Source organism: Talpa europaea, assembly GCF_964194135.1.
Source record: "Talpa europaea genome assembly, chromosome: 3".
In the NCBI taxonomy this organism is placed as follows: Eukaryota; Metazoa; Chordata; class Mammalia; order Eulipotyphla; family Talpidae; genus Talpa; species Talpa europaea.
In genome coordinates this window covers 129,388,541-129,414,350 of record NC_140069.1, presented here as the reverse complement: position 1 = coordinate 129,414,350, position 25,810 = coordinate 129,388,541, and the positions used below count along the sequence as shown (strand labels likewise).

At 37.1% G+C, this 25,810-nt stretch overlaps 1 protein-coding gene across 15 annotated transcripts in view; it reads left to right on the top strand.

The window, feature by feature from the left end:
- CADPS2 (calcium dependent secretion activator 2) overlaps positions 1 to 25,810 on the top strand; it is a gene marked incomplete at both ends in the record, with an annotated part of 405,485 nt that overhangs the window by 165,753 nt on the left and 213,922 nt on the right. For all 15 annotated transcript variants that reach the window (XM_084229261.1, XM_084229256.1, XM_084229258.1 and 12 more), the window contains 3 exons: positions 864 to 944; positions 5,013 to 5,249; positions 11,649 to 11,770. In XM_084229261.1, coding sequence (XP_084085387.1) covers positions 864 to 944; positions 5,013 to 5,249; positions 11,649 to 11,770 — 440 coding nt within the window. The remainder of the gene's footprint in view (positions 1 to 863; positions 945 to 5,012; positions 5,250 to 11,648; positions 11,771 to 25,810) is intronic.

Below are 25,810 nucleotides of genomic sequence, written 5' to 3'. Positions count from 1 at the left end.
TTATGTCAATCAAGTTATACTTTTATAGATTTGGACTACTACAAACTTACTATAAAAATGAAAGCCATCCTTTTTTTAAAAGAACCAAGAAAACCAAAACATTACTCGGGATGCAGCCATCCAGAACTGCATTCTGGGAATTTGAAATAACAGATTTATCTATCTAGAACTATTTAGGACTGACCTTTATAAAGACAGAAGACCAGACTGAATGAACTTAGTGACTTTAGCATTAACCTCAAGAAAAAAAGAACTTCTTGGGCCTCCCTGGTGGCGCAGCGGTTGAATGCTTGGTTGCGAAGCTGCATGCAGCCTCTACAGCTCCGGTTCGATCCCCGGCCACCGGCGAAGGTCTCATATGGTGCGCAGACCTCTCCTGCCGCCCGCTGCTCCCCTTAGCAGTGTGCTTCTTCAGTTTGCCTGCTCTGCTCCCCGCTCTGGCTCTGGTGAATTTTCTCTCACCTTCCCGCGCTTCTGACTGTAGCCAGTGCTTGTATAAATAAATAAATAAATAAATCTTAAAAAACAAACAAACAAAGAACTTCTTGATTTGTAGCTGTGGAGAGGTTGGGCAAAGAATTATAATACAGTTTTTTGTGTAAATTGAGCTATTAGCCTTAGATTTGCTAACTTTTTATTTTGTGAACAAAATCACAAAAGTGCCTAACAGGTTTCATTGGACTGCCAGTCTGATTAAACAACCTTCTGTTTCTCTTCTCAATAGGTAGCGGAGAGAATTTAAAAAAAAAAAAAAAAAAAAAAACAACAAAACAAAACACCTGAGTCATTTAATCTTTGCTTTAATCTGTGGTTCACTGTCATTAAGTAATCACAATATGTGCAATTTCTGTTTTATTTTTAAGCTGGATAATGCAGACGAACAAGCGGCTCAGATCAGAAGGGAATTGGATGGCCGCTTGCAGTTGGCAGAGAAAATGGCAAAGGTAAATTATTAAATTCAACCTATTTACTGCATTTCTTCCTTATGGAAGGTGATCATTTGCTATTTAAAAAAAAAAAAAAACAACAGAAAGTGAAATCAAGAGCGGGGATGGTAGTGGTTAGGGTGGGCCAGGTCTTAGCTATGTATTTCCAGTTCTCAGTCCAGAAAACTTGGAATAATCCTTGACTCTTCTCTTTTTACATACCTCATGCCAAATTCACCAGGAAATCTATTTGTAACTCTGTTCAAAGAGTTTTTAGAATCTGATAGTTGTCACCACCTTCCTTCTCCCACTCTGGTCTGCCATCATTGTATCTCAACAGGATAATGCTTCTGTCCCTTTGGCTAGTTTCCCAGCTCTCTCCCTGTGCCCCATCAACACAATAGCCAGTAATTTTCTGCTGAAAACCCTGCTTTTGTTCCCCATATTACTATGAGTAAAACAGAAATTTGTATCATAGCCTGAAAAGTCCTGCGTGATCTGGTCTTTGCTGCTCCTCTGACCTAATCCTCCATTAAGCTTCACCCTTGCTCAGTCCTTTCCAGCTACAGTGGCTTCCTTGTTCTTCCTATCATGGTGTCTCTGCCCTAGTTATTCTCCTGGCCATAGGTGGTTTCCCCTGATATACACATGCTGACCCCTTTATTTATCAGAGTTCTCTAGAGAAACACAACCAAAATAGATACATAATCTTCTACTGGACCTGCTTCTCTGGATAGAGATACAAATGTATAATAGATACAATATAGATATGATTTTATGTATGTTTATATGTGTATATATCATTCTAAATATATATCTGTATAGACATGTGCATATGTTTAGACAATAAAACAGAGAAGGTGAAACAGGAGGATACAGTAAATAAATTCACTATATCATCTGCTCTGTGGGTTCACGGTGTTATGATAGGGCAACACTGAAACAAGATTGGAGGGCAAGAGGGGCAGAGAGAACAGGGGTCAGCATGGAGAAGCATCCAATGGTATGAGCACAAGATCGTGGATTGAAGGTGAATAGCACTTAAGAAAGAATGACTATATTTGGGTCGTGTGATTTGGTGCATATAGCTGAGCTACTAGGGAGCTGTGCTGTACAGAAGTCTGAATTAGAACATTTAAACCATGTTTTATAGGAGTGATTCACAGCTAAATTAGAGAATAACCCAATTTCTGATTCACTCCTAATTTAAAACAACAAATTTTATACATGTACCTGTCTATGTACAATTTGCTCTGTTTCCAAGAAAGAGGCAACACAAGCAGGCTAAATAAAGTTGATGAAATACTATCAATAAATCTTTAAGCTGTAAAACAGCTGCTTTATTTTTCCTCCCAGACAGAAAAAATTTGTAGTATAGTCTGTTGCCTGAAAAGTTTGAAAATGTAGAGAAAACAGTTAATTTTCACATTCCTGGTATCCTCCATGAAAAATAAGGAATGAAGCATTTTAAATTAATGATAAATATAGAATTTTTTATACCCTAATGCTGCTTTCCACTAAATAGGACTTTAAATTTTATATTAAAAAATGGTGTATCCAAATTTTCCAACATGTGATTTATTTGCCTTTTGCTTTGCTAAAATATTTTTAAAAGACAAAATTAGGACTCAGATACAAAATAAACATAATAAATATTTCATTCAATGCCTAATGAGCAAGCTAATTAGCTATGAAAATTAGTCCAGAGAGCATTTGAAAACCAGTTGTTTTTAGGTAAAGTTAAAATAAGATTCATGGATTACATATAAAAGTGGTTAGTTTCCAATAAGGATTTAAACTATAGTTATTGATTATGTTACCAGACACACTAAACATACATTATTTGCATCTTTCCAGAGAAAATTCTATAAAGTAACATGTAACTTCTCTGTCTAAATCGTTAATCAGTTGAACTAAAGATATTTCCTTAGATGTTCCTTAAAAAGCCTTCACCCCTCAAGGACCAAAGACTTTCCAATTTATTAAATTAATGATGATTGCATTCACAGACCCAAAAATTAACCATATCACACCAAATAGAAATGTTCCCTCATATTTCTGAGTCCTGGGTGCCTATTAAAATTCACAGTGACAGGCTTTAAAATTCACCAATGTAAAAATCTATTTTTATTGTTTATTTTGCATATATTATTATGTGCATATATTGGAAAACACCCCTAAACATCTTTCTCCCCAAAGGAGACCAAGGTATCCTGTAATTGAGTAGCTACCTGTTTTTCCTGAGGATGCAAAGTTACTATTTGGATAGTCCCCTGCTATCCAAAAATAAAACATTTCTATCTGTTGTGACATGGTTGATTTTGGGATCTATGAATGCTATCATCATTCATTTAATAAATCAAAAAGTTTTTGAAAATTCCAGACTCCAAATATAACCTATCAAATCAGATATTTTGCTTTCCATAGCAGAGCAAACTGTATTTTGGAAATTTTCATTAAAACAATAGCAAAATGTTAAAAAAAGATACCAAAGAATGTTTCTTGGTAAAGTTAATTATGATTGTAGATATGTAATCACTCTGTGATAGTACATTTTAATATCAGTTACAGGTGAAGAATATTTGAAAAATTTGAGGCTTATATCTGGGAGGGGAAGAAAAGCAGGTAATCTGGACTCTAGGCTGACTCAGGAGGTGGTGACAGGTGTTCCTTTCTGACCTGGGTGTGAACTGTGAGATGGGTCAGGCAGGCTGCAGGTGGACAACAGCATCTGAGTGTTTTCACACTGGAGATGTGGCTTGCTTAGGTTATGTTTCGAGGATACCAAAGAAAACAATATTCAGGGCATTGGGTGATCATTTGGAAGATGGCTGCTTGAGGCTTTCATGCCCAGCACCTTTGTGCAATGCTCATCTTAGGATGCTACACCTGAAGTTGTAAAGCTGGATGTATAGGAGCTAAACACCAGGTTGTCCAAGATAAATGAAAAAGCCAAGAATTTGAGGAAACCTCATTTGCTGTTTATAGAAATATAAATGTTTGTAATCTTCTCTAAAGGCAATTTGGCAATAGCTCACTATATGCATCTCAGTATTTGGAAAGTGCTTTAAGTTGAGTGGAAGAAACAGAAATCTGATTACCAAGATGTAAGAATTGAATGGCAATGCTCATGTAATTCAGAAAGAAATCAGAAACCTCAAAATTGATATTGTTAACTCTCCTTCTTACTAAGAACTTTTTAAATTTAAGTATTTTGAAAACTTTACTAAAACTGAATTTATGGCTGTAAGGGATCTTGGCACATTGGTATGGCATTAAAATTAATTATAGAAATAAGACCATATTGCTATTTAATATTAGCTTTTTTTAGCTTTGAAGGCTTATTAATAAAAAAAAATTACCCTTCTAGCAACATGCATCTGTGGGTAGAAAGATATTAAGATGTTTGTTTCTTAATAAGCAAAGCAGATTATACTGAGCATTTTTCTTATAGACCAGTTAGCCCAAGCATTTCATTACCCCAAGCATTCATTCATCCATATGCTACCTTCATCTATACACTAAAACTACATACTTTAATGTTTTCCATTTTTCTCTTAAGCAAATACCTTATCAAAAATAAGTTTTAACCCCTGATGGCCCAGGGGTTAAAGTCTCAGCACTATCAAGCTATCGCCAGCCACTGTGCCATGAGTTCTATCCCTGGCTGGGGAGCTAACCTACATGGTGCATCAGACTTCTCCTGTCTTGCTTCAGCAGTGTATTTCAGTAGATCCACCTGTTCTGCTCCCCACTCTCTCTGGTGAATCCTCTTACCCCCCCACACTTCTGGCCTGCTTCCCAGTTCTTGTATGCATAAATAAAATATTTTTTTTAAAAATGAGGTTAGTATGAAATTTGTATATTTTATATCATAATTATCCTCAGGTACATAAAGTAACTTTTGGTAGAATCAAAATTGCCAAACTCTCCAGCTTTTAAAATCTAAAGAGTGATGTATCAGTTATATGCAAAATATAGACCCAAAATATAGATTTCTAAGCTGGGGCAGTAGATACATAATATAATTATCAAATAGTGAAATGTGACTTGTGTAACATTGGTATTTTAAAACTTATTTCCCAGGAAAGAAAATTCCCCAGATTTGTAGCCAAAGAAATGGAGACAATGTACATAGAAGAGCTGCGGTCTTCAGTAAACCTGCTCATGGCCAATTTGGAAAGCCTTCCAGTTTCAAGAGGTGGTCCAGAATTTAAATTACAAAAATTAAAACGTTCACAGAATTCTGCATTTTTGGACATCGGAGATGAGAATGAGATTCAGCTGTCCAAGTCCGACGTGGTGCTGTCATTCACCCTCGAGGTAAGTGCGTCTCCCAGCTGCTCTCTGACAGCAGAAGTGAGGCTGCAGAATCACTCCTGCTGACCTTCCTGGCAAATGCTCAGATGTAAAGCAATGTAATATATTTTGAGGAACTTAAATATGTTCTTCTATTGCTAGACAACCAGACTGTGAATGCAAATCAATGCAGATTTCCTTGTAAACATCACAGCAGGATTAGGGTTAAGTAATCAAATTATGATAGTTTTGAGGCAGGTCTTTGTGTCTACTTGGCAAGTGTAACTTATTGATAAAGCAAGTACCAAAATGACTTGCGTGGAATAGGATTTCAATGTTTTATTGAATTGAATTTTCTGAAATTTGGGAATGACTTTCAGACTTTTGCTTATTTGCTTTTTCCTTCATCTGTTAATATGTCACCTATGAGATCATCTTTCTAGGTAGAAAGAAATCACATAAAGCAGCTGTACTGCACTATGTCATGTGCCTATTGATGATGAGTTGCGAATTCTTCCTTTCAAGTCTTACATTCCATTATAGGTACAGTCAATGTTTTATAAAATGACAGGCTTTAAAAGTTGTGTTGACTGAGACTTTCAGACTTTGATAGCTTTTTATATATATCAGCTAGATAGTGATACTGACTGGTGACAGCATCAACCTGTTGATACTTTTCACGATTACATTCAGTATCTGCTAATCTCTCTATGTGGGCCACTCCAGCTAAGTGTCTACAGGCTTATATACGACACCAACAGACACTGATAACATCAAACTTAGATTCAGAGCTCCCTCAACAATTGCTTTCAAGTTTGTAGTTCCTTCCTTTGTTACCTCTCCTGGTTTCATGGTATCTGAGTTTGCTGATTACTAAAGAAAAGTACCTGGAGTCTTAGGCATTTCAAAGATTTCAATTTAAATTTGAAATGCTAAATCCTTCCCCTTCTCCCTGCTATACCCCCCCCATTAAGTTTGTGTAGGAACAACATCAAGTATAACTTTTTTCTAATAAGTTTGACATTTAAATTCAATGCTAAAAGTAATTTGTAAGGCAAATTATTTTTGTTACGTATCTACCATTATCTCTAAACATTCAGAACAGAAACAGTTCAAGACATTTTCCTCTATTTAGCAGTCTTAAACAATTGTAATAATTAGCTTCTGACGAATGCTGTTTTTCTCCTTTGAAAACAAAATTACACTTGTGAGTCAGTGTTGAAGTGAAACTATGAATTGTAATTTTGTACTTCATTAACAGGGCTGTTAACGGTGTTAGGAGGATAATGAGTTAAAACTTCATTTTGCAGAGTAAGAAAAAATCCCATGTTTAGGAGATTGTTGTGATGTCCTCCCTTGCTGTGCCCATCGGAGACAGATATTTTCCTGCCATAGCAAACTATGATTCTGTTCCCTGGTAGCCACATTCTGTTAAGTAGAAGTTATGTGTTCAGCAACAAAATAAGATCACAAACTACACACAGTGATTGCGTGTAGGGCGCCTTGGAGAACAGACCAGATTCTTCTGTAGCGCCAGGACCTGTGACCTTAGTCCAGATATACTGAATGATTGTCCCTAGCCTGTTACTCAGATGTTGCTTCCCAGCACCAAGCCTACAATACCCAGTCAAGCCAATTTCAGGGTCTTGGTATCAGTCAGATTTGCATTGGTCCAGTGAAGGAAAAAAAAAGTCTTTTCCAATATCTGAAGTCTACACTGAAGGGAACAGGACAAATTTGGAAAGCTGGTCAAATTTTATCTTTCTGAAAATGCTACCTCTCCTCCCTTCTCCGACCAATCCTAGTCCCTTACCAAGCCCCCAGTTTTTGCCAGAGCTGTTATCACCTAACATATAATGCAGACCCTACTATGTTTGTTATTCATTATCTGACTTTCTCGGCTTAGAATTGATGCTGTAGGGAGATAAACTCTTTTTTTGTTTGTTTTGTTCTTTTTGTTTACTGACGTATCAAAAGAGCCTTAAACAGTGCTTGGCATGCAATTGACTCCATAAATATTTATTGAATTAGGGACTTTGATGATATCAAAAGCAGCAGTTAGCCACATTAGGTCTCTCCAATTATAACTCCTTCAGAGAGAATAATAAAGCCATAGACAACCTAGTGCACAAAACACTAAGTCATTCGTGGCATGTTAAAATTAAATATTCAACTAATTCTAGGAACACATGTGTTCCTAGGGAAGCTAATCGTCTGAGTGGGAACAGTGATGGTGTTGGTGTCCTGGGCGCAGCAGATTTGGATGCTGAGTGTTTTCATTACTGAGAAGCTGGCAGCCGCCCTGCCTGCCTCTGTGTCTGGTGTCTGTGTTCCCCTCTTCACCACATGCCCAGCTTGGTTTTCTCACAACCTGCACACACGCCAGTGCCCCTTAACTCTGTCGGCAACACACTATTGAGGAGCATATTGTCTCGTTTCATGTTTTTTTAACAGACCGCCCCTCTGCGTTTCTAGGATAAGTTTGCCCATTCTGTGTGGTCTTTATCACATCTGTCACAAGGAGGTTTGGAACAAGAAGCCAAAGCAGGTCACTTTTCATTTTTGTAGTTCCATGATCAGTTTTGCTGGGAATTGGTTGAAACAGCTAAAATTAAGTTAAAGGTCCAAGGAATTCTTGGCTTACTTTATGATTGAGACTAGCTGTGTTTTCTTTTCGCTTCTTTTCAGACACCAAGTCTGTAGAACTATGTTGTTCTGTTTCTATGTATGGATTCACAACAGAAGTTGTTCCATCTTTTGAAAGCAGCAGTTCTGCAGGATGAGACATTCCCTGCACAGATGGGAGCATTGTTTTGAGGAGCAGAGTGGAGTTTCACAACTTGTGTATTCTTGGAGGGCCTGTTTACGGTAGCTTGTAGCAGAGGTGACAGAAAGAGTGTCAAGCAGATGCTTCCTTTCTTATCTCTTGCACCTTGGCTACTAAACACACCACAGGAGGACACGCAATGCTGGCACCACAGTCCCCTGTGGGGACCGATGCTATCACCATGCTGGCCTCGCCCTGTGCTACACAGTCCTGTTGTCTCGTGCATGTTAACCGACCATCAAATAATTTTATCACAGAATAAAGCCATCATTAGAATCATGGTGATGAGCCCACGTGAGCTGGCTTTTCATGGCTAGGGTGACATATTTCATTTTTCTCAAACTCTGGTTAGTTTTATTTGAATAAGGTTCTAGTGAATTTCAGTATTACCTACAAACTTGATTTATTTAAAGTGCATAACTGCTTTTGCTTATTTTCCTTAAGCAAGATTTAGTGTTTCACGCCACCTTCCTTGTGAAAGACATTATTAACTTCACATTAATTTTCTTAGTCTGTTTTCAGTTAAATCTGTATTTTTGTTAATATGTTGATATGTATTGCATTTTGAAAAGATGACAAAATCCCTGGCCAATGAAGGAAAATGGCTTTGAATTTGACCTTTACTTTTAGTGATTAGTTTTCCAAATGTTTTTATGAACAAAAAAAGGCAAAAACAGTATGCATTTGTACTTAAACCATAACCCTAATATTGTACCAGAGCTGGAAGAATAGTCCTTTTTTAGATGGTTTGTTTCTTTGAGACTCAGTCTCAAGATTCAGATCACAATTCTATGAAAAAGTAGGAAGTTTAAAATATAAAATAACCAATAAATGAAGTAGAAGCTGCGTGGTGGTTATTTTAATAGCTACATAGCATGAATGTTAATAATCTTGTTTAATACAACATGGATGAAAGAAATGTGCATATATAAAATCCTAGTAAATATGTGTTAGAAATTAAATTTTGAGAATTTAGGAGAACATCATGATGAAATTTTTGGTGGAAAAAGACTGACAAATGATATCCTTATTTTATGTGTATATCCAACAAGAATGTTAGGTTAACATAGGATGGCTGCCTTTTATACAAGCACAAGAAACACAGCTGGAAAAAATTTTTCCTTCCCCCTACAAATTATAGATAAGTTAATAACAATATACCCATCCTGTGTACTGCCTTAAATTAGGACATGACTTTAATGGATAAGAAAGTTATCCTTCCATCAGTTTGTTCAGTATCAACATGTTCAATGGCAAGTTAATGTTTTCTATATTTTTTTAAATAAATTTTATTTTTATATTCCCCATACAGTTGCAACCCCCTTATTTTGACCCCAATCCCTCCCCTCCCCGCCCCCTAACCCCCATAGAGTGTCTCTGGTTCATAGTTTTTTGTTGATTTTGATTTTCACTTTCTTATAGTTAATTCATTTTCCTGGTCCCTTATTTAAGTTTTCTAGATTCCTGCTATGAGTGAGACCATCTGGTATTTTTCTCTTTCTTTCTGGCTTATTTCGCTGAGCATGATCCCTTCCAGCGCCATCCATGTTGCTGCAAATTGCATGTGTTTATCTTTTTTGAATGCTGAGTAATATTCCATGGGGTATATGTACCACATCTTCTTGATCCAGTCATCTATTTTTGGGCATTTGGGCTGTTTCCAAAGCTTAGCTATTGTAAATAGTGCTGCTATAAACATAGGGGTGCAGGTGCTCTTTGTAACTGATGTTTCTGTGTCCTTTGGGTAAATACCTAGGAGTGGCATTGCTGGATCATATGGAAGCACTATGTTTAGTAAGTCAAGAAATCTCCACACAGCTCTCGATAGTGGTTGGACCAGTTTGCACTCCCACTGTTTTCTATATTTGGTTTGGTAATAAAATATACAATGGCATGATCCAGCAATTCCACTCCTAGGTATTTACCCAAATGACACAGAAACATTAATTCCAAAGAGCACCTGCACCCCTATGTTTATAGCAGCACTATTTACAATAGCTAAGCTTTGGAAACAACCCAAATGCCCAAAAATAGATGACTGGATCCAGAAGATGTGGTCCATATACACCATGGAATATTACTCAGCATTCAAAAAAGATAAACACATGCAATTTGCAGCAACATGGATGGTGCTGGAAGGGATCATGCTCAGCGAATAAGCCAGAAAGAAAAAGAAAAATACCAGATGGTCTCACTCATAGCAGGAATCTAGAAAACTTAAATAAGGGACCAGGAAAAAGAATAACTATAAGAAAGAAAAAATCAAAATCAACAAACAAATATGAACCAGAGACACATTATGGGGGATTGTGGGGAAAGGAGGGAATGGGGTCAAAATAAGGGGGTTGCAATTGTATGGGGAATATAAAAATAAAATTTAAAAAAATATATACAATGGCCATAAAGAAAGTTATTCCATAAATGTTTTTTAAAATTCTGTTTTTACTAGGTTAAAATTTTCAGTAAGTTTAAAATTTAATAGTTCATTTTTCTCAAATTCTTTCATAAACAGTCATAAATCGCTAAGCACAGTAAGTTAGGAGAAAGACAAATAAGGGATACTGTCATTTATGTGTGGAATATAGAGAAACCAGATGAAGGATCAGATAAAGCTAAACTAAGAAATAACCCTAGAAAGCTTTCTGTAGAACTGAGGCTACCAGAGGGGAAGAGGAAGCGAAGGGGGGCAAGCAAAGGGGCAGAAAGTACAATGGACTGTGGTGTGGATTGTGGGTGTTGTGGTGGGCGTGGTGTGATAACAATACCTGAAGGGGGAGAGCCTATCATTTTATTTTTTTAAAGATTTATTTATTTATGCATACAAGAGCTGGGGTAAAGGCCAGAGATATGGGGGATGAGAGGATTGACCAGTGACAGAGTGGGGGAACAGAGCAGGCAGACTGGCTGAAATACACTGCTGAGGGGAGCAGCGGGCGAGTCAGAAGAGGTCTGCTGCGCCATGTGGGTTGTTCCCTGGCAGGGGATTGAACTCGTGCTGCAGAGGCTACGAATTGCTTCATAGTGTGGTGCTTAACCCCTTGCCCCACCAGGGAGGCCCCTAGATCCTATCATTTTAAACCACAAACAGCAATGTAAGTGAATGTTACATCAAAAAAAGGATCATTTAACACATAACTATAGAAAATTTTGGACAGTATCACATATTGATACCAATGAATGGGTTTGATGTTGACAATATCTCTCAGAAATATCGTCACAGCACTTTATGTGTAACTCAGTGTATGCTTCTTTTAGCACACCCACTGACTTTTCATTTGTAATTCTGCTTTATTTCATACACACTTGCCACAATTTAAGGATCTAAATTTAAATGTCACTAAATTTACTAGGGCTTATATGTAGAGACTTTAACCTTACTTTAATAGCTGGCAGGAAATAGTTATGCCAGATTTCCTCAAAATGTTATTTACTTTACACTGTATGAATAGTGGTGAATTATAAAATAGATAAAATACTATTGATGTTACCAGATAATTTCATCAATTGGTCTTTACAATTGTACTTGCTGCTGCTGTCACTATATGTAGCTAAATGCTGTCAGCTTGACTTGTCATTGTAAACTTTTCTCTCTTTAGATTGTCATAATGGAAGTGCAAGGTCTGAAATCAGTGGCTCCCAACCGAATTGTTTACTGTACAATGGAAGTAGAAGGAGGAGAAAAACTGCAGACAGACCAGGCGGAAGCTTCAAGGCCACAGTAAGTCAGTTGAAAAAAAAAATGTGTTTTTATTTTCCTCCCAAAGAAAGGTGCTCTCTTTAATTGCAGAGTTGTATGTGCTTGCACTCTGAAATTGTTATTTGACTGGCATCATCTCAACCATGGTGAAATCTGTGTGCACTTTTCTGGGTAAAAATGTTATCATTAGAAGTGTAGCAGGATCCCTGTGTAGCACAAACAACACCCAACATGCAAATGTGACACTGATTATTAGACAATAAAATGTTAGTCATTTATAAAGAAGCATGTGATATCATGGTTATTGAAAAGGTACAGAGTAATGTTATTTCACTTATTAGAATTGTACTAAGAGCTTTTTGCTCTGCTCAGTATTTTTTTTAATTTTATGTATACTTTACATCAGTCTTCTTTTTGTACAATGCATTCTTTCTCTTTTCAGGTGTAGTCCCTGCAAAATTTCCATCACCAGTTCACCCCTGCACCATCACCATAGTCCCTTGTGTAAGAACATATTCCCTCCCCTTTGATCCCTCTCCCTGCCCCTCCCCTGTAAAGTGTCTCTGATTAATAGTTGCCTGTTAATTTGTTTTTGATTTATTATAATTATTTTTTCCTGGTCCCTTATTTGGTTCCTCTACATTCCTCCTATGAGTAAAGCCATCCAATATTTTTTCTTTTCCTCTGGCTTATTTCACTGAGCATAATCCCTTCCAGCTCCATCCATATTACTGTAAGTGGCAGTTTATCTTTTTTGATTGCTGAATAGTATTCCAATATGTATATATACCACATCTTCTTGATCTAGTCATCTATTTTTGAGCATTTGAGTTGTTTTCATAGCTTACCTATTGTAAATAGTGCTGCAGTGAACATAGGGGTGCAGATATCCTTTTGAATTAATGTTTTTGTTTCCTTTGGGTTGATTCCAAGGAGTGGAATTGCTGGGTCATAGGGAAGCTCCATTTTTAGTAGTTTGAGAAACCTCCACACAGCTTTCCGTGGTGGTTGGACCATTGCACCAGTCTGCATTCCCACCAGCAGTTACACTGCTCTGTATTATAGCTCTGCTGACAGTGAGGTGGATTCCATGGTTCTGGTCTTAACTTTGAATCCTTTAATGACTGAACTGGACTTAGAGCACCAGGCATTGACTATTGTGCAGTAATCAGAGATGGTAAAGTGTTCTTCACTGGCTATATTATGTTTCAGATTCTGGGTGTAAGTTAAAGTTTGGAAGGTGTTTCCTTTAACTGATTCAAACTTGGGAAATGTCAGTCTTTGGTAGAAACAAGACAGCTGGCTTGAGGAATTCAAATAAAACTTGCCTGGCTATCGGGGAACAGGCAGTAAGCCTGAGCTAGAGGCAGGTGGCAGACACCCAGTGCATAAGGCAGTCGGGACAGAGGCACTAACTTTTTCTGGGTTCAGTTCTAAGTGCAAAAACAGGAACTTGTGGGAATCCTAAACTCAGATCCTTGTCCAGACTCAGGTGTGTACAGGGTTGTCATACTATAGAAGATGAGGCAATGACTCCGAGTAGTTGTTGTCTCCTCAGGCTTCCTGTTGTATCATTATAATGAGGGAAGACCTGCCTCATGTCTCTTGCAAGGACACCAGTCACACCACACAGGCTCCACCATGACCATCTCCAAACCCAGTTATCCCCCAACAGCCACACCTCCAAATACCATCATTTTAGAGATGAGGGCCTCAGCATATGAATTTTGGGGAGGATGCAAACACCGCCCCAGAAGAGTCTATGAGCTCTTGAGGAAGCACGGTGCCCTGGTATTTTCTACAGTTGTCTTAGAAAGATGTATTGAGGTAGAGCTTATATGGCATAAAATTCTTCCATTGCAATTTAGGTGATGTCTAGTGAACTTATACAAACTTGTATCACTATCATCACAATTCAGTTTCAAAGCACATCACTTCCGAAATTTGTCTCATACCCATTTGCAATCTATTCCTATTCTCAGTTCCATGAAACCACTCATGCTTTCTAACTCTATAATCTTATTTTTTCTGCACTTATATCAATGAAATCATACAATAGTCTTTCATATCTGGCTTTTTTCACTCATATAATCGATACTTAAATATTTGGCTTATAATATTTCATACTTATAATCAATACTTAAATATTTGGCTAAGCAAATTACCTTTTCTATAAATTGCTATATTAACACTGACTCTTATTAATCGTGAAATTTTCATAGAATGTCTCTTGGTTAATTTCTAATATATTTTAATGTACTCATGAAGAGATTTTGATAATAAAGGACATGTTCATGGGCAATTAAATGATTTAAAATGCTAGAAGGTAGAGAGGAACTATTAAATAAGCCCCCAGTACTCTTTTTATTACTCTTATCACAAGGAACTTTGGCTGAAGCTTTACCTTGTTTCTTATAAATAGCAAGTTGACTTTTAAAATGAATTAAAGATTTGTATCATTGTGAGCTGGGTCAGATTCCCTTTAAACTTTACCTCCTGAATGCTGACCAACTGCAGCTTTTCAGCAGTGGGGATTGCTTTTATTTCGAATTCATCTTGCACAACAGGAAAGAGATTCATCTCCTCCATCATCATCGTGAATTATGCCTCAGACACGTTTTCTAAATTTTATTGCTTCAACAGTTTGTGCTTTGTTGGAGATCAATTCATCCTTCTGTCTAATACTAATTAAAGTGCCTTATTTAGTCCATATTTCCAATCAGTTTAATCAAGATTTCTAGCTATTGCCTATTTCATTCCTGTAGTTCAGATTTCCTGCCAGCAATTAGGTGGAAACCACATGTGAGGTTGGTTTGTCACTTAGAATTTCAAATCTGGGGCCTTGGGAGTGGTATTTGTGGACAAGTCTGGTTAGAAAGCGTGGTAATGAGATAATCTATTAAAGTTTGGTTTTTAATTTTTTTAATATAGAGAAGGAAAGGTGAATAAACTATTTTTTAGTTTTGGATAAAACTAACTGTGGGTTTTCCTTCGGAGTCTCAGCGACCTCGGAGAAGTTTTGTTCTCTGACTAAAGTGCAGAAACTTTCTGGCTGCTTTTTTATAGCTTTTCACTATTTCCCTACATCCCACTATTTTAGCATTAGTCCCTCCGCTTAATAACATCCCTGAAAGGAAATGAAGGGCTAGAAGGAGAAGTGACAAGCTAAGGGGAAAAGAGGGTATTCAGTATAGTCCAGATACATAGTGATCCTTAAAACGCTTTCCTTACAGATGATGAGCAGGCTTTATGCTTTAAGTGCCTAAAAACGCGAGAACTAATAATACCCTATGGACCGATCCTGGAAAATAAAAGCAAGGAGATTGGTTGTTAAGAACTAACCAGGGACTGTGGGAAGAAGGATATGGGGGGAGGGAGGGTCGCAATTCAGTGGGTATAGTTTCAGCTACACAGGTTGAATGAGTTCTAGAGATCTGTCTTCCATCCTTCTGCCTACAATTCACAGTACTTTACTGTACACTTAAAATTTTGTCAAATATCATGTTAAATGCCCTTACCGCCAAAAAATTTTCACTAACACAATGAGTAACAGTTTTTTTTGCCATGTCCTATGTAGCTCTTTCACCCCATAGAGTTGTTTTTTAAATTGGAAGACCTGTCCTTCCTGTTCCCCACTCCCTAGAATGTAATAAAATAGAAAGACATGGAGCAGTAAGAAAATCTGATGAGTTGTATCATTAAAGAAATTCATTTACCAGTGTTAGGACAGAACATTCTTCTGCCTTATGAAAATGATGTGAAGTATTGGTTTCAGTACCCATTTCAGTACCCATTAAATTCTGAAGCACAATTGTAATAAACTATTGAAAAGACTAGTGCAGCTACAGATGGAAAGCTAACCAGAATGGCAAGCGATTGGGACAGGGGCTTGAGAGTGATTAAATACGGACTGCCTATAAACCAATAGAAACAAACCATACTTTTTAAAAACATCTTAGTTTCATTAATGTCAGAATTAGCTTTGAAGTATAATTCATTAGCCAGCTACTCTTGCAGACTAGACATGGAATATATTTCATTTTTAAATGATCTATCAAAAAGTGTCTGTTTTTAATGAACCAAAGAGAAAACACTAAAACATCACAAAAGTTCCATCTTTTCAAACATGAGATTGCTTCCTCTATATAGGTAAATTAATCAAAAGTAACATTTCTGTAAGACAGATGATACTGGTGCAGAACAAAATTAAACAAAAGGAGACAAAGGCAGAACTTACAATCATCATTGAGAATTTGTTTTCAAATAAGGGAGGCTAATCTGATTCTCATAATTAGTGGCATTTGAATTAAAGAGAAAATATGATGGGTTAGATTCAAATGCTGGCTGCAGAACACTCTTGAAAAACAGCAGTGATAGTAGTTGGAACTAAGTTTATATAATTATGGTTACCTGCATCTTTATGAGAGATTTATAGCTTATAAATAATTGCTCCTTAAAATTGGAGACTTTTTCAAAGCCACCTTCTGGAGTTGCTTTCATCGTTATTCCTTAGAATTTATGTAACTAATTTATTGAAAGGGATCAGTTTTGCAAAATGAAGAAACAACTTCATTTCTACCCCAGTTCTATTCAAACACTTATTCCAGAATCTTGTTTTTATACCTTTTGAAGGTAACTTGGCAAAACCCATAGCTTGTCCATTTCAGGTGTTAAAACTGTTAGAGCAATTTAAATCAAAATATGCCCATTCAAAGGAGAGAGTTTTCCTTTCCTTCCAGCTCACAGAAATCTATAGGAGAGAAAAGGGTGCTGTAATCTATTCTTTCCACACTGATAATTTTGTCTGCTCACAGATTCTTTCTACCATTTTTGGGTAGAGTGAGGTTGGGAGGAAGAGAAAAGATAAAGGGACAAAATTTCTTTGTTATATAGGTGCTTTTGTAGTTCTCTTTCGGTTAGCAAATTCCTTGTCATGTCACATGCCCGCATTTAACCTTCTTGAGAGAAGCCCCATGTAGCCAGAAACTCCTGAACACTTTCCTAAAAATCAAGTCCTTTTTAAAATGGTGCCTTCTGTAGCTGCCATCTTTGCTCTTCCTGCTTGGATTTATATGAACAGATGGTTCGTGTAAATTGGAAGCTCAGTGATGAAAGGACTTTATATTATACCTCCTGGTTCCAGTCTACCTCAGCCACAGTAACAAGGCTCATCGATGCTTAGTGATCTAATTAAAATGTTTGCCTTTTAGAGTATTTGAACATTAGTGTGAAGAGAATGGCGGTAGCACATGGAAAGGATATGCCAGAATCCTTAGAACAATCAGCAAATGAAGAGGAATGCTATTATAAATCAGGAAGGTATTTTAAGAAATCTAATTGAAAGGCATTTGATGTAAGTTGGTAATGTGTTAGTATTTTCAGAAATGACTAGAATCTGTAGTATTTGAAAATAGAAATACAGGGCCTCCCTGTTGGCCTAGGGGTTAAGTCTCAGCACTATCACTGCAAAGGCCCACCACGAAGGCCTGAGTTTGATCCCTGGCTGGGAACTAAACTACATATGGCACAGCAGACCTCTCCTGTCTTGCCTGCTGCTCCCCTCAGCAGTGTATTTCAGTAGAGCTGCCTGTTCTGCTCCCCACTCTGTCTCTGGTGAATCCTCTCACGCCCCTGCACCCCAGTTCTTCTATGCAAAAATGAAGTCTTTAAATAAAAATAGAAATACAATGGAAATGAGTGTTAAGGTAGTTGGATTTTTAAATTACTCAGTTTAAGATTTTAAAGTGTTAATTTTAGTGTTACTGAAGTGAATGTTTATTAGGACACTGTGGTTTTAAGAGAAAGATTCAGACAGAACAGAGCCACACCTTAGCCATGTTAGCATGATTAATAACAAATCTTTTTTTCCCCCATCGATAAATGGAGACAGTGGTGCCTACATCTAGGATTATTTTGTGAGTGATCTGGGCTTATATATGAAGGAACACTCCTCAGCCATTGGTTGGCTTTTAATGCTACCTATATCTCAATATTTTTTTTTTCTTTTCATCTTTGCTTTGTGTGCTTGTTCTCAGTTTCTTTACTGATATATTCATTTTTCTACCTTCTTTAAATCTAGAATTTCCAGGAAGGGGCTCACACTTGATGAAGGATTGCATGCTCTCAAGAACATGAAAGAACATTACTTTACATGGTGAAAAGTGCTTTTGTCTCCCTTGTCCCGGCTGAGATTTTTAGCTTTCGTGTTTTCTTACTGACACGTAACACTTGTTTGGTAAGAATCCATAACCATGTTCTATTTAAAGATTGGAGCTTTATTTTCAATCAAAAGGAGGTTGTTTTCAACATGAATAGAATAATGCCCTAGTGGCAGGTAGAAAGGAGGAGCATTCTTTGGTTGTCATATATTTCCTGTCAGCATTCGTTTTGTTTCTCTGTTGGTGTCACTGAAGATTTATGTCTGCTCCAGCAAAATGCAGCTGTCAGAGGTTCACGACTCTGTGCATCCAAGAATTCTGCACTCATGAATGGTGACTGCGCCCGTGTCGTCCGTGTTCACACCGTGTTGCTACACTGTGTGCAGGGCACTCAACTGAGTCATGCACTGGAGCTGTGGAATTAAAGTGTAGCTGGGGACTCCTGTTACAATTACCGTGTGTATTGGCCAAAGAAAAGATAGTACTAAATCCAGAATAGCCTTTTATTGTTGGGATTGTTTCATATATAAGGAGGTTTGAAACCATTTGCAAAAGTATTTTGGAACCCTTCCAGATCCTTACTGGTGAGAAGGGAACACAGAAAGTTGTTTCTGTAAATCATTGCATTCAGGTGTCCTTGGTGACCTGGAGAGCTAAGCAGATTAGACATCAAAAATGCCACACAATCTCATGCTCTGTACATGAAAATATGGCAGACATCTGAATTATATCTCAAGACCAGTTTAGCTTAGTGAAGGCTTCATACCTGGTTTAATAGCATACTCTTTCCTTTATTTGTACTTTTAAATTTAGCCATAGCAAAGGGCCTCACCTAGTGGCACAGCGGTTGAGCACTGGGTTGCAAAGCTGCCCTCAACCTCTGCAGCGCCGGTTTGATCCTCGGCCACTGGCGAGGGTCCCACATGGCGCGCAGACCTCTCCTGCTGTGCCCACTGCTCCCCTCAGCAGTGTACTTTGGTCCTTCTGCCTCTTTTGCTCCCCACTCTGGCTCTGGTGAATTCTCTCACCTTCCTGCGCTTCTGACTGTTCCCAGTGCTTGTATAAATAAATAAATAAATAAATAAATAAATAAATAAATAAATCTAAAAAAAAAAAACCAAAAAAACTAAATGCTTAAAAATAAAACTTTTAGCCATAGCAAAATAACAACACAATATATTGTAATTTAGTTTAATTTTTATATCCCCATTCATGTATCTCATTTTTGGGTAGTTTCCATACTGTATGTGCTTATGGAAATATACTGTCATGGAGAGACTTTGTTCAGCTTAGCACTTGGTAACTATGAAGTGAGTCCAGTGGTTGTAGTAAGATGAAATTGACTTGCAAGATTTAACAAATTTTCAGTGCACGATGAAGTACTGTAGACTATAGGCAAAATGTTGTTCAACAGCTGTCTAGAACGTAATCATCTTATCTAACTGGAATTTAGTACTTGTTGAACCACAGCTCCTAATTTCATCCTCTCCACAGTCCCTGGCAATCACCATTCAACTCTGTTTCTATGAGTTTGACAATTTCAGTTACTTCATGTAAGTGGAATTATGTACTGTATGTCTTTCTAGGACTAGCTAATTTTACTTGGTGTAAGACCTTCAAGGAAATACCAACATCTCTTTGAGATCCTAATTGGCAGATCTTTTTAAATATATACCCAGCAGTGGGACCACTGGATCATATGATAGTTCTATTTTCTAATTTCTTTTTTTTTATTTATTATTTATATATACCAGAGCTAGGGGTGCAGGCCAGAGGTAGGGGAGCCAGTAAGAGGATTCACCAGAGACAGAGTGGGGAGCAGAACAGGCAGATCTACTGAAATACACTGCTGAGGGGAGCAGTGGGCGAGACGAGAGGTCTACTCTGTGTAGGCTCCCTGGCCAGGCATCAAACTAGTGTTGCAGTGGCTCCAGATAGCTTCATAGTGCTGAGACTTAACCCTTTGTGCCACCAGGGAGGCCCTATTTTCTAATTTCTTGAAAAGCCTTCCTAATCGTTTTCCATAGTGAATGCACCTTCTTATCTTCCCACCAAAAGTGTACAAGGCTCCAATGCCCCATGTTCTCATTATCTCTGTTTTATAGCTAATAGCCATATTATCAGGTGGGGGTGCTTAGATCTCTTCAAATCAGTGCTTTTATACTTTTCAGTTAAGTACCCACAGGTGAGATAATTGGATCATATGAAATTCCTGTTTTTAGTTTTTTGAGGAATATCCACACAGATTTTCATAATAGCTGCGCCAATTCACATTCCTACCAACAGTGTATGAGGGTCCCCTTCTCCCCACATCTTACCCAACACTTGTTTCTTGTCTTTGTGACAAGAGCCATTCTCATAGGTGTGAGGTAATATCTTGTTGCTTCGATTTGCATTTCTCTAATAAGAGATGATGAACATCTTTTCATGTTCCTTTTGACCATCTGTTTGTCTTCTTTAGAGAATTATCTATTCAAATCCTCTGCCCGTGTTTTAATCAGGTGGTTTTTGTACTGGTGCATTTTATGATTTCTTGGTATTTTGGAATATTAACCTCCTGTGGGATGTTATGATGTGCAAATATCTTCTTCCATTCAGTAGGATGTCACTTTTTTTAAAGTATTAGATATTATTTGAACTATATGAAACTGACATCCTGAACACAGAAAATATAAGCTCTTTGTAAGAATTTGCTAAATATTTGGAAACATTCGTTTGCCAGATCTTAAGGTAAAGATTTTACAGGTTGTATTTCGTCTTTTCATTTGGATGCAAGTTTCTTTCACCGTGCAGAAGCTTTGTAGTTTGATGTATTCCCATTGTTTTTGTTTTATATTCCCTTGCCCTTGGAGTTGAGTCCTCAAACGCATCTCTAGGGCTGATGTTAAACATGTGGCCCAAATTTTCTTCTATGTTTTTTATGTCAGGCCTTACATCCAAGTCTTCAATCCATTTTGAATTAATTTTTGTGAATGGTGTTATGTTAGGTAGTGGACTAATTAGTTTCATTCTTTTATATGTGGCTGGTCAGCTTCTCTCACCTTTGTTGATGAGACTTTCCTTGCTCCATTGTGAATTCTTTGTTTTTCAGTCATAAATAAGTTGTCCATACATGTGTAGTTTTATTTTTTTGCTCTTGATTTTATTTCTTTGGTCTGGGTGTCTGTTTCTACTCTAATAGCAAATTGTTTTAATTACTCATACTTTGTAGTAATTTTTTTGAAAGCAAGAGGTGTTAATGCCTCTAGCTTTTTTGTTCTTTTTCAAGATTGTTTCACCTATTAAGGATTTTTTGTGGTTCCATTTGAATTTTAGATTTTCTTAAAAGTTTTTGTAAAAAATTTAAGCCAGGCCTCCCCGGTGGCACAGTAGGTTGAGCACAGCACTGTGAAGCTGCCTGCAGCCTCTGCAATGTGGGTTCAATTCCCGGCCAGCCAGGAAGATTCCCACATGGTGCGGCAGACCTCTCCCATCGTGCCTGCTGCTCCCCTCAGCAGTTCTTACGGTCTGTCTGCCTGTTCTGCTCCCCGCTCTGTCTCTGGTTAATCCTCGGACCCTCCCGTGCCTGTGGTCTGTACCCCAGCTATTGTATAAATAAAAAATAAATCTTTAAAAGAAAATTAAAAAGACCTTGGAATTTTGGTAGGGATTGCATTAAATTTCTATGTCACTTTTGATCTACAAATATTAGATGTACATATTGATGTTAACAATATTAAATCTTCCATTTTGTGGCTTGTCAATTTTCTTTCATCAGTTTACATTGTTTTCATTTCTTAAGCCTTCAAATCATTAGCTTATTCCTAAATATTCTTTTAGATGCTATTATAAACTCAGTTTTCATTGTTAGCATTTAGAACTCTTCTGAATATTTTATGTTGATTTTTGTAACCTGAAAATTTATTTGAATTTAACAGGTTTGTGTGTGTGTGTGTGTGTGTGTGTGTATGGAATTGTTAGTGTTTGTGCATGCTAGATAATGTAACCTGTGAACAGATAATTTGCCTCTCTCTCTCCAATTTGTATGCTTTTAAAATCCTGCTGGTAGCTTTGGCTAGGACTTCCAGTACTGTTTTGAACAACAATGGTAAGAATGGGCATTCCCTGCCTTGTTCTTAATCTTGAGGAACTTTTCTGTTTTTCACTGTTGAATATGTTGTTTGCTATGGGCTCGTCATATATAACCTTCCTCATATTGAGTTAAATTCCTTTTACACCCAGCATTGTGAAAGCTTTGAATTTTAGCAAATGTTTTTTGTGCATTTATTGAGATAATCATGTGATTTTTTATCCTTCATTCTGTTAATATGGAGTGTCACATTGATTTGTATATTTTGAACCAGTCTTAACATACAGGAATAAATCTCATTTGGTCTGTTTGTTTTGCCCTGTTTGTTTTGCTAGTTTTTTGTGGAGGTCTTTTGTATCTGTGTATAGCCAAGATATTGATCTGTAATTTCTTTTTTTCATGTCTTTGTCTGGCTTTGGTCTCTAGATAATGCTGGCCTTCTAAAAAGTGTTTGGAATTGTTCCTTCCTCTTTTGGGGGTAGAGTTTGAGAAGGATTAGCATTAATTCTTCTTTAAAATTTCAGTAGAATTCACCAATGATGCCAACTCTTCTAGGCTTTTCTTTGTTGGCAGGGTGTGATTGCTAATTTAATCTCTTTGCTAGTTAGAGATCTGATCAGATTTTTATTTCTTCATGAGTCAGTCTTTGTAGAGTGTATGTTTCTAGAAATTTACCCATTTCTTCGAAGTTTTACAGTTTGTTGATGTGTTACTCTTCATAGTATTTTTTCTCATGGTTCTTATTTCTGTGATATCAGTTGTAGTATCTCCTTTTTAATTTCTCCTTTTGTTTGAGTTTCTCTCTTTCCTGCATAATTTAGTTAGGGCGTTTGTCAACTTGGTACCTATGTGACATTTTTCTTAATGCATTTTTATTAATCCACAACAGTGACTTTCCTCAGTGTTCGCGTTGCGAAGAGAAATGCTAATTCATTTCATGTGATTAATTATAAGCTGATTATTTTTAAATTAACTCAATTTTATAAAAAGCTTCTAAGCCTTTCTGTTTAGAAGGAATTTGTATGCTTAAATAGATTTTCCAAAGAATTAACTACTGTCAGGCAACTTACACAGAGTGTTACCCATTGTTCATGGAAGATTTTTGTATTTACTAAAGAACTAATTAGTCTTTCCCCTAGAAGTTCTTGTTGTGGACTTCACCTAGAACCCAATACTTGCCAAGAGAGAACATGACAATGAGGCAATCTGAAGCGCTGCCCCAAGTTAAAAAAAAAAGATGAAAATGTGTTTGAATTTTAGGGGAAATCGACCTCTGTGATAGTTAAAGAATACACTGTGAGTATAGGAACTCTATTATCTAGAAGATATTACAATGTTATTTTTTTCCTAATTTTTTTTTTTTTTGAAGGGAGGAATAAGTGACCCGTAAATCTCAGGGATTTTTAAATTTACTTTCACATTTTCCAAATTAAAACTATAAACTCTGAGAGCAAATGTTTGAAAAGTATCTACATAATATCATTAAAAGACATTGTTGAAAGATGGGGAGACAGGCCTATTTTAAAATTTGTTCTCAGAAAAGGCTTCATTGATGTAAGACCACCAAAGAAATCACAGTGGTGGCAAGTTTGGCAAATAAATAAATAAATAAATAAATAAATAAGTGAGAAATTAGTCAGTTTTCAGACAAGTAACACTTTTGTAATCCTGGCTCAGATTTTTTCTGTGCATAACAGCAAAATGAATTTGGTTGGCAAAGATGTGAAATCTTTTGGCTTAGGCAACTGCAAAATTTTACCTGGAGCAAATTTGTGAAATTCTCACTGTGTTCTAATGTTTTTCTTCTTCTTGCCATAATATAGCTTTGCTGGCAGATGGCAACATTTAGATCATATTGAATTTGGCAAATTCTCATAACAACCTTTAAAAATTTAATATCCGAATGTGAAAAAAAATTTCTTTTTGTGTAACTCTGCCAAAATAATAGAGACAAAATCTGCATTTTTTAAATTTTTATACTTTGTATTACTTCACAATTAAATAGGATAGATGTCTAGGAAACCAAATGTGAAACTATTTACTATGAATATAATTTTGGGGTGTAAAGATTTAACCTATCATCGCCATTTAAAAACTATGTTCCAAAGTAGCATCTTGCATTTCCATTAAAATAAAATCAATAAAAATGATTGCTTCATTTTTTTATTTTTAAACATGCACTTTTATTTTTAAACATGGGTCAGTGTTATAGATGTCTTCATACTCGTGTCGTCCCTCTACATATAACTACATTCTAGGTGAAGCCCACAGAATCAACGTTTAGAGGAAAGACTCATTAGTTCTTTAGTTAATAAGACCTTTGCAATCAGACCAAACTAGACAGACCTGATTCTAAGTTTAGCTCCCAGCCAGTTTGTTGGTCATTGTAGGATTTGGGTGGGCTTCAGTATTATCTGAACTCCTACCTTGTTTGAGCACACATCCCACTTACGGTGGGAGGAGAATTGTAAGTGGCTCCGAATAGGGTCTTGGTTTCTACTGTAAACTCATTAAAATTGCAGGAGGAACTATTTCTGGAAGGCACAGAGCAGGTTTGGGGACTTAATGCGATTAGTCACTTTTGTGATGAGACTTACTGACAGATGGACCTGTTTCCCCCATAATTAGACAGATTGGTGATTACATTAAATTTTCATCATTAGTGTTTTTCTTGGACTTATCTGTGAATGTTTCATGGCTTAGTTTTTCATAGAAGGTCCCCAACCTAGTCAGTGACCTTTGGTGTTTTCCCTCAGTTGGTGGAATCTTTAGAAGGCAAAAAGCCAGTTTACACCAAGCTGAGCCTGGCTTTGTTGCTTTCACTCCATGGGGCGGCTCTTTCTGTTTATAGAGAGGTCAGACCCTTCACTTAGCTATTGCATGTGTTATTTTGCTTTGTTTTCTCTCCATCATGTAGCTTGTGGTGGCCTGAACAAAAAATGTACATCCATCTTATAACCACTTTTTTAAAAAGTCCAATCCAACACACATTCTTGTAAACTGATCACAACTGGTCAATATTATGCAAATTAGGATGTATTCCAATTTGGGTAATTCATCTGATCTGGAATTTATCCATATGGCAGGAATGAGCAAGAATTTTACAGTAGACTATAATCGCTTTTTTTGATGGGGACAGATCTACATTTAATATGTAAGTAATTCATATTGCCTATGGCATTGTTTATTCTCAAGGAAACTTTTACAAAGGGCCAACCCATGAGATAGAACACAAAGAAATAGCTCTCCACTTCAGAGGGCTGCTACCAAAAGTAATCCTGTAGTTGACAGAAGTCACCTTTTAGTTACCTACATTGATTCTGGCCAAGATGTCCTCCTTCTATCTGGATATCTTCACTTAGGTAACTTACAGATGCTGAAATTCAACATATACAAAATATTTATAGAAATGTTTATCTTTCTTTGCATATCCTGTCAGTATGTGGTACTTCTTTTTTTTTTTTAAAAAAGATTTATTTATGCATACAAGAATTGGGGTACAGGCCAGAGGTGGGGGGAAGGAGGTGAGAGGATTCACCAGAGACAGAATGGGGAGCAGAACAGGCAGATCTACTGAAGTACACTGCTGAGGGGAGTAGCGGGCGAGACAGAAGAGGTCTGCTGCACCATATGGGTAGTTCCCTGGTTGGCCGGGATCGAACTCATGCTGCGGAGGCTGCAGATAGCTTCACAGTGCTCTGCTTAACCCCTTGTGCCACCAGGGAGGCCCAATATGTGGTACTTCTGTCTCTGGAGTTGGCTCAGCCGAAACGTGGACATTCATCATTTTTTTCTCTTTCGATCCCCACATCTAAATTCAATTGCTAGTGCCTC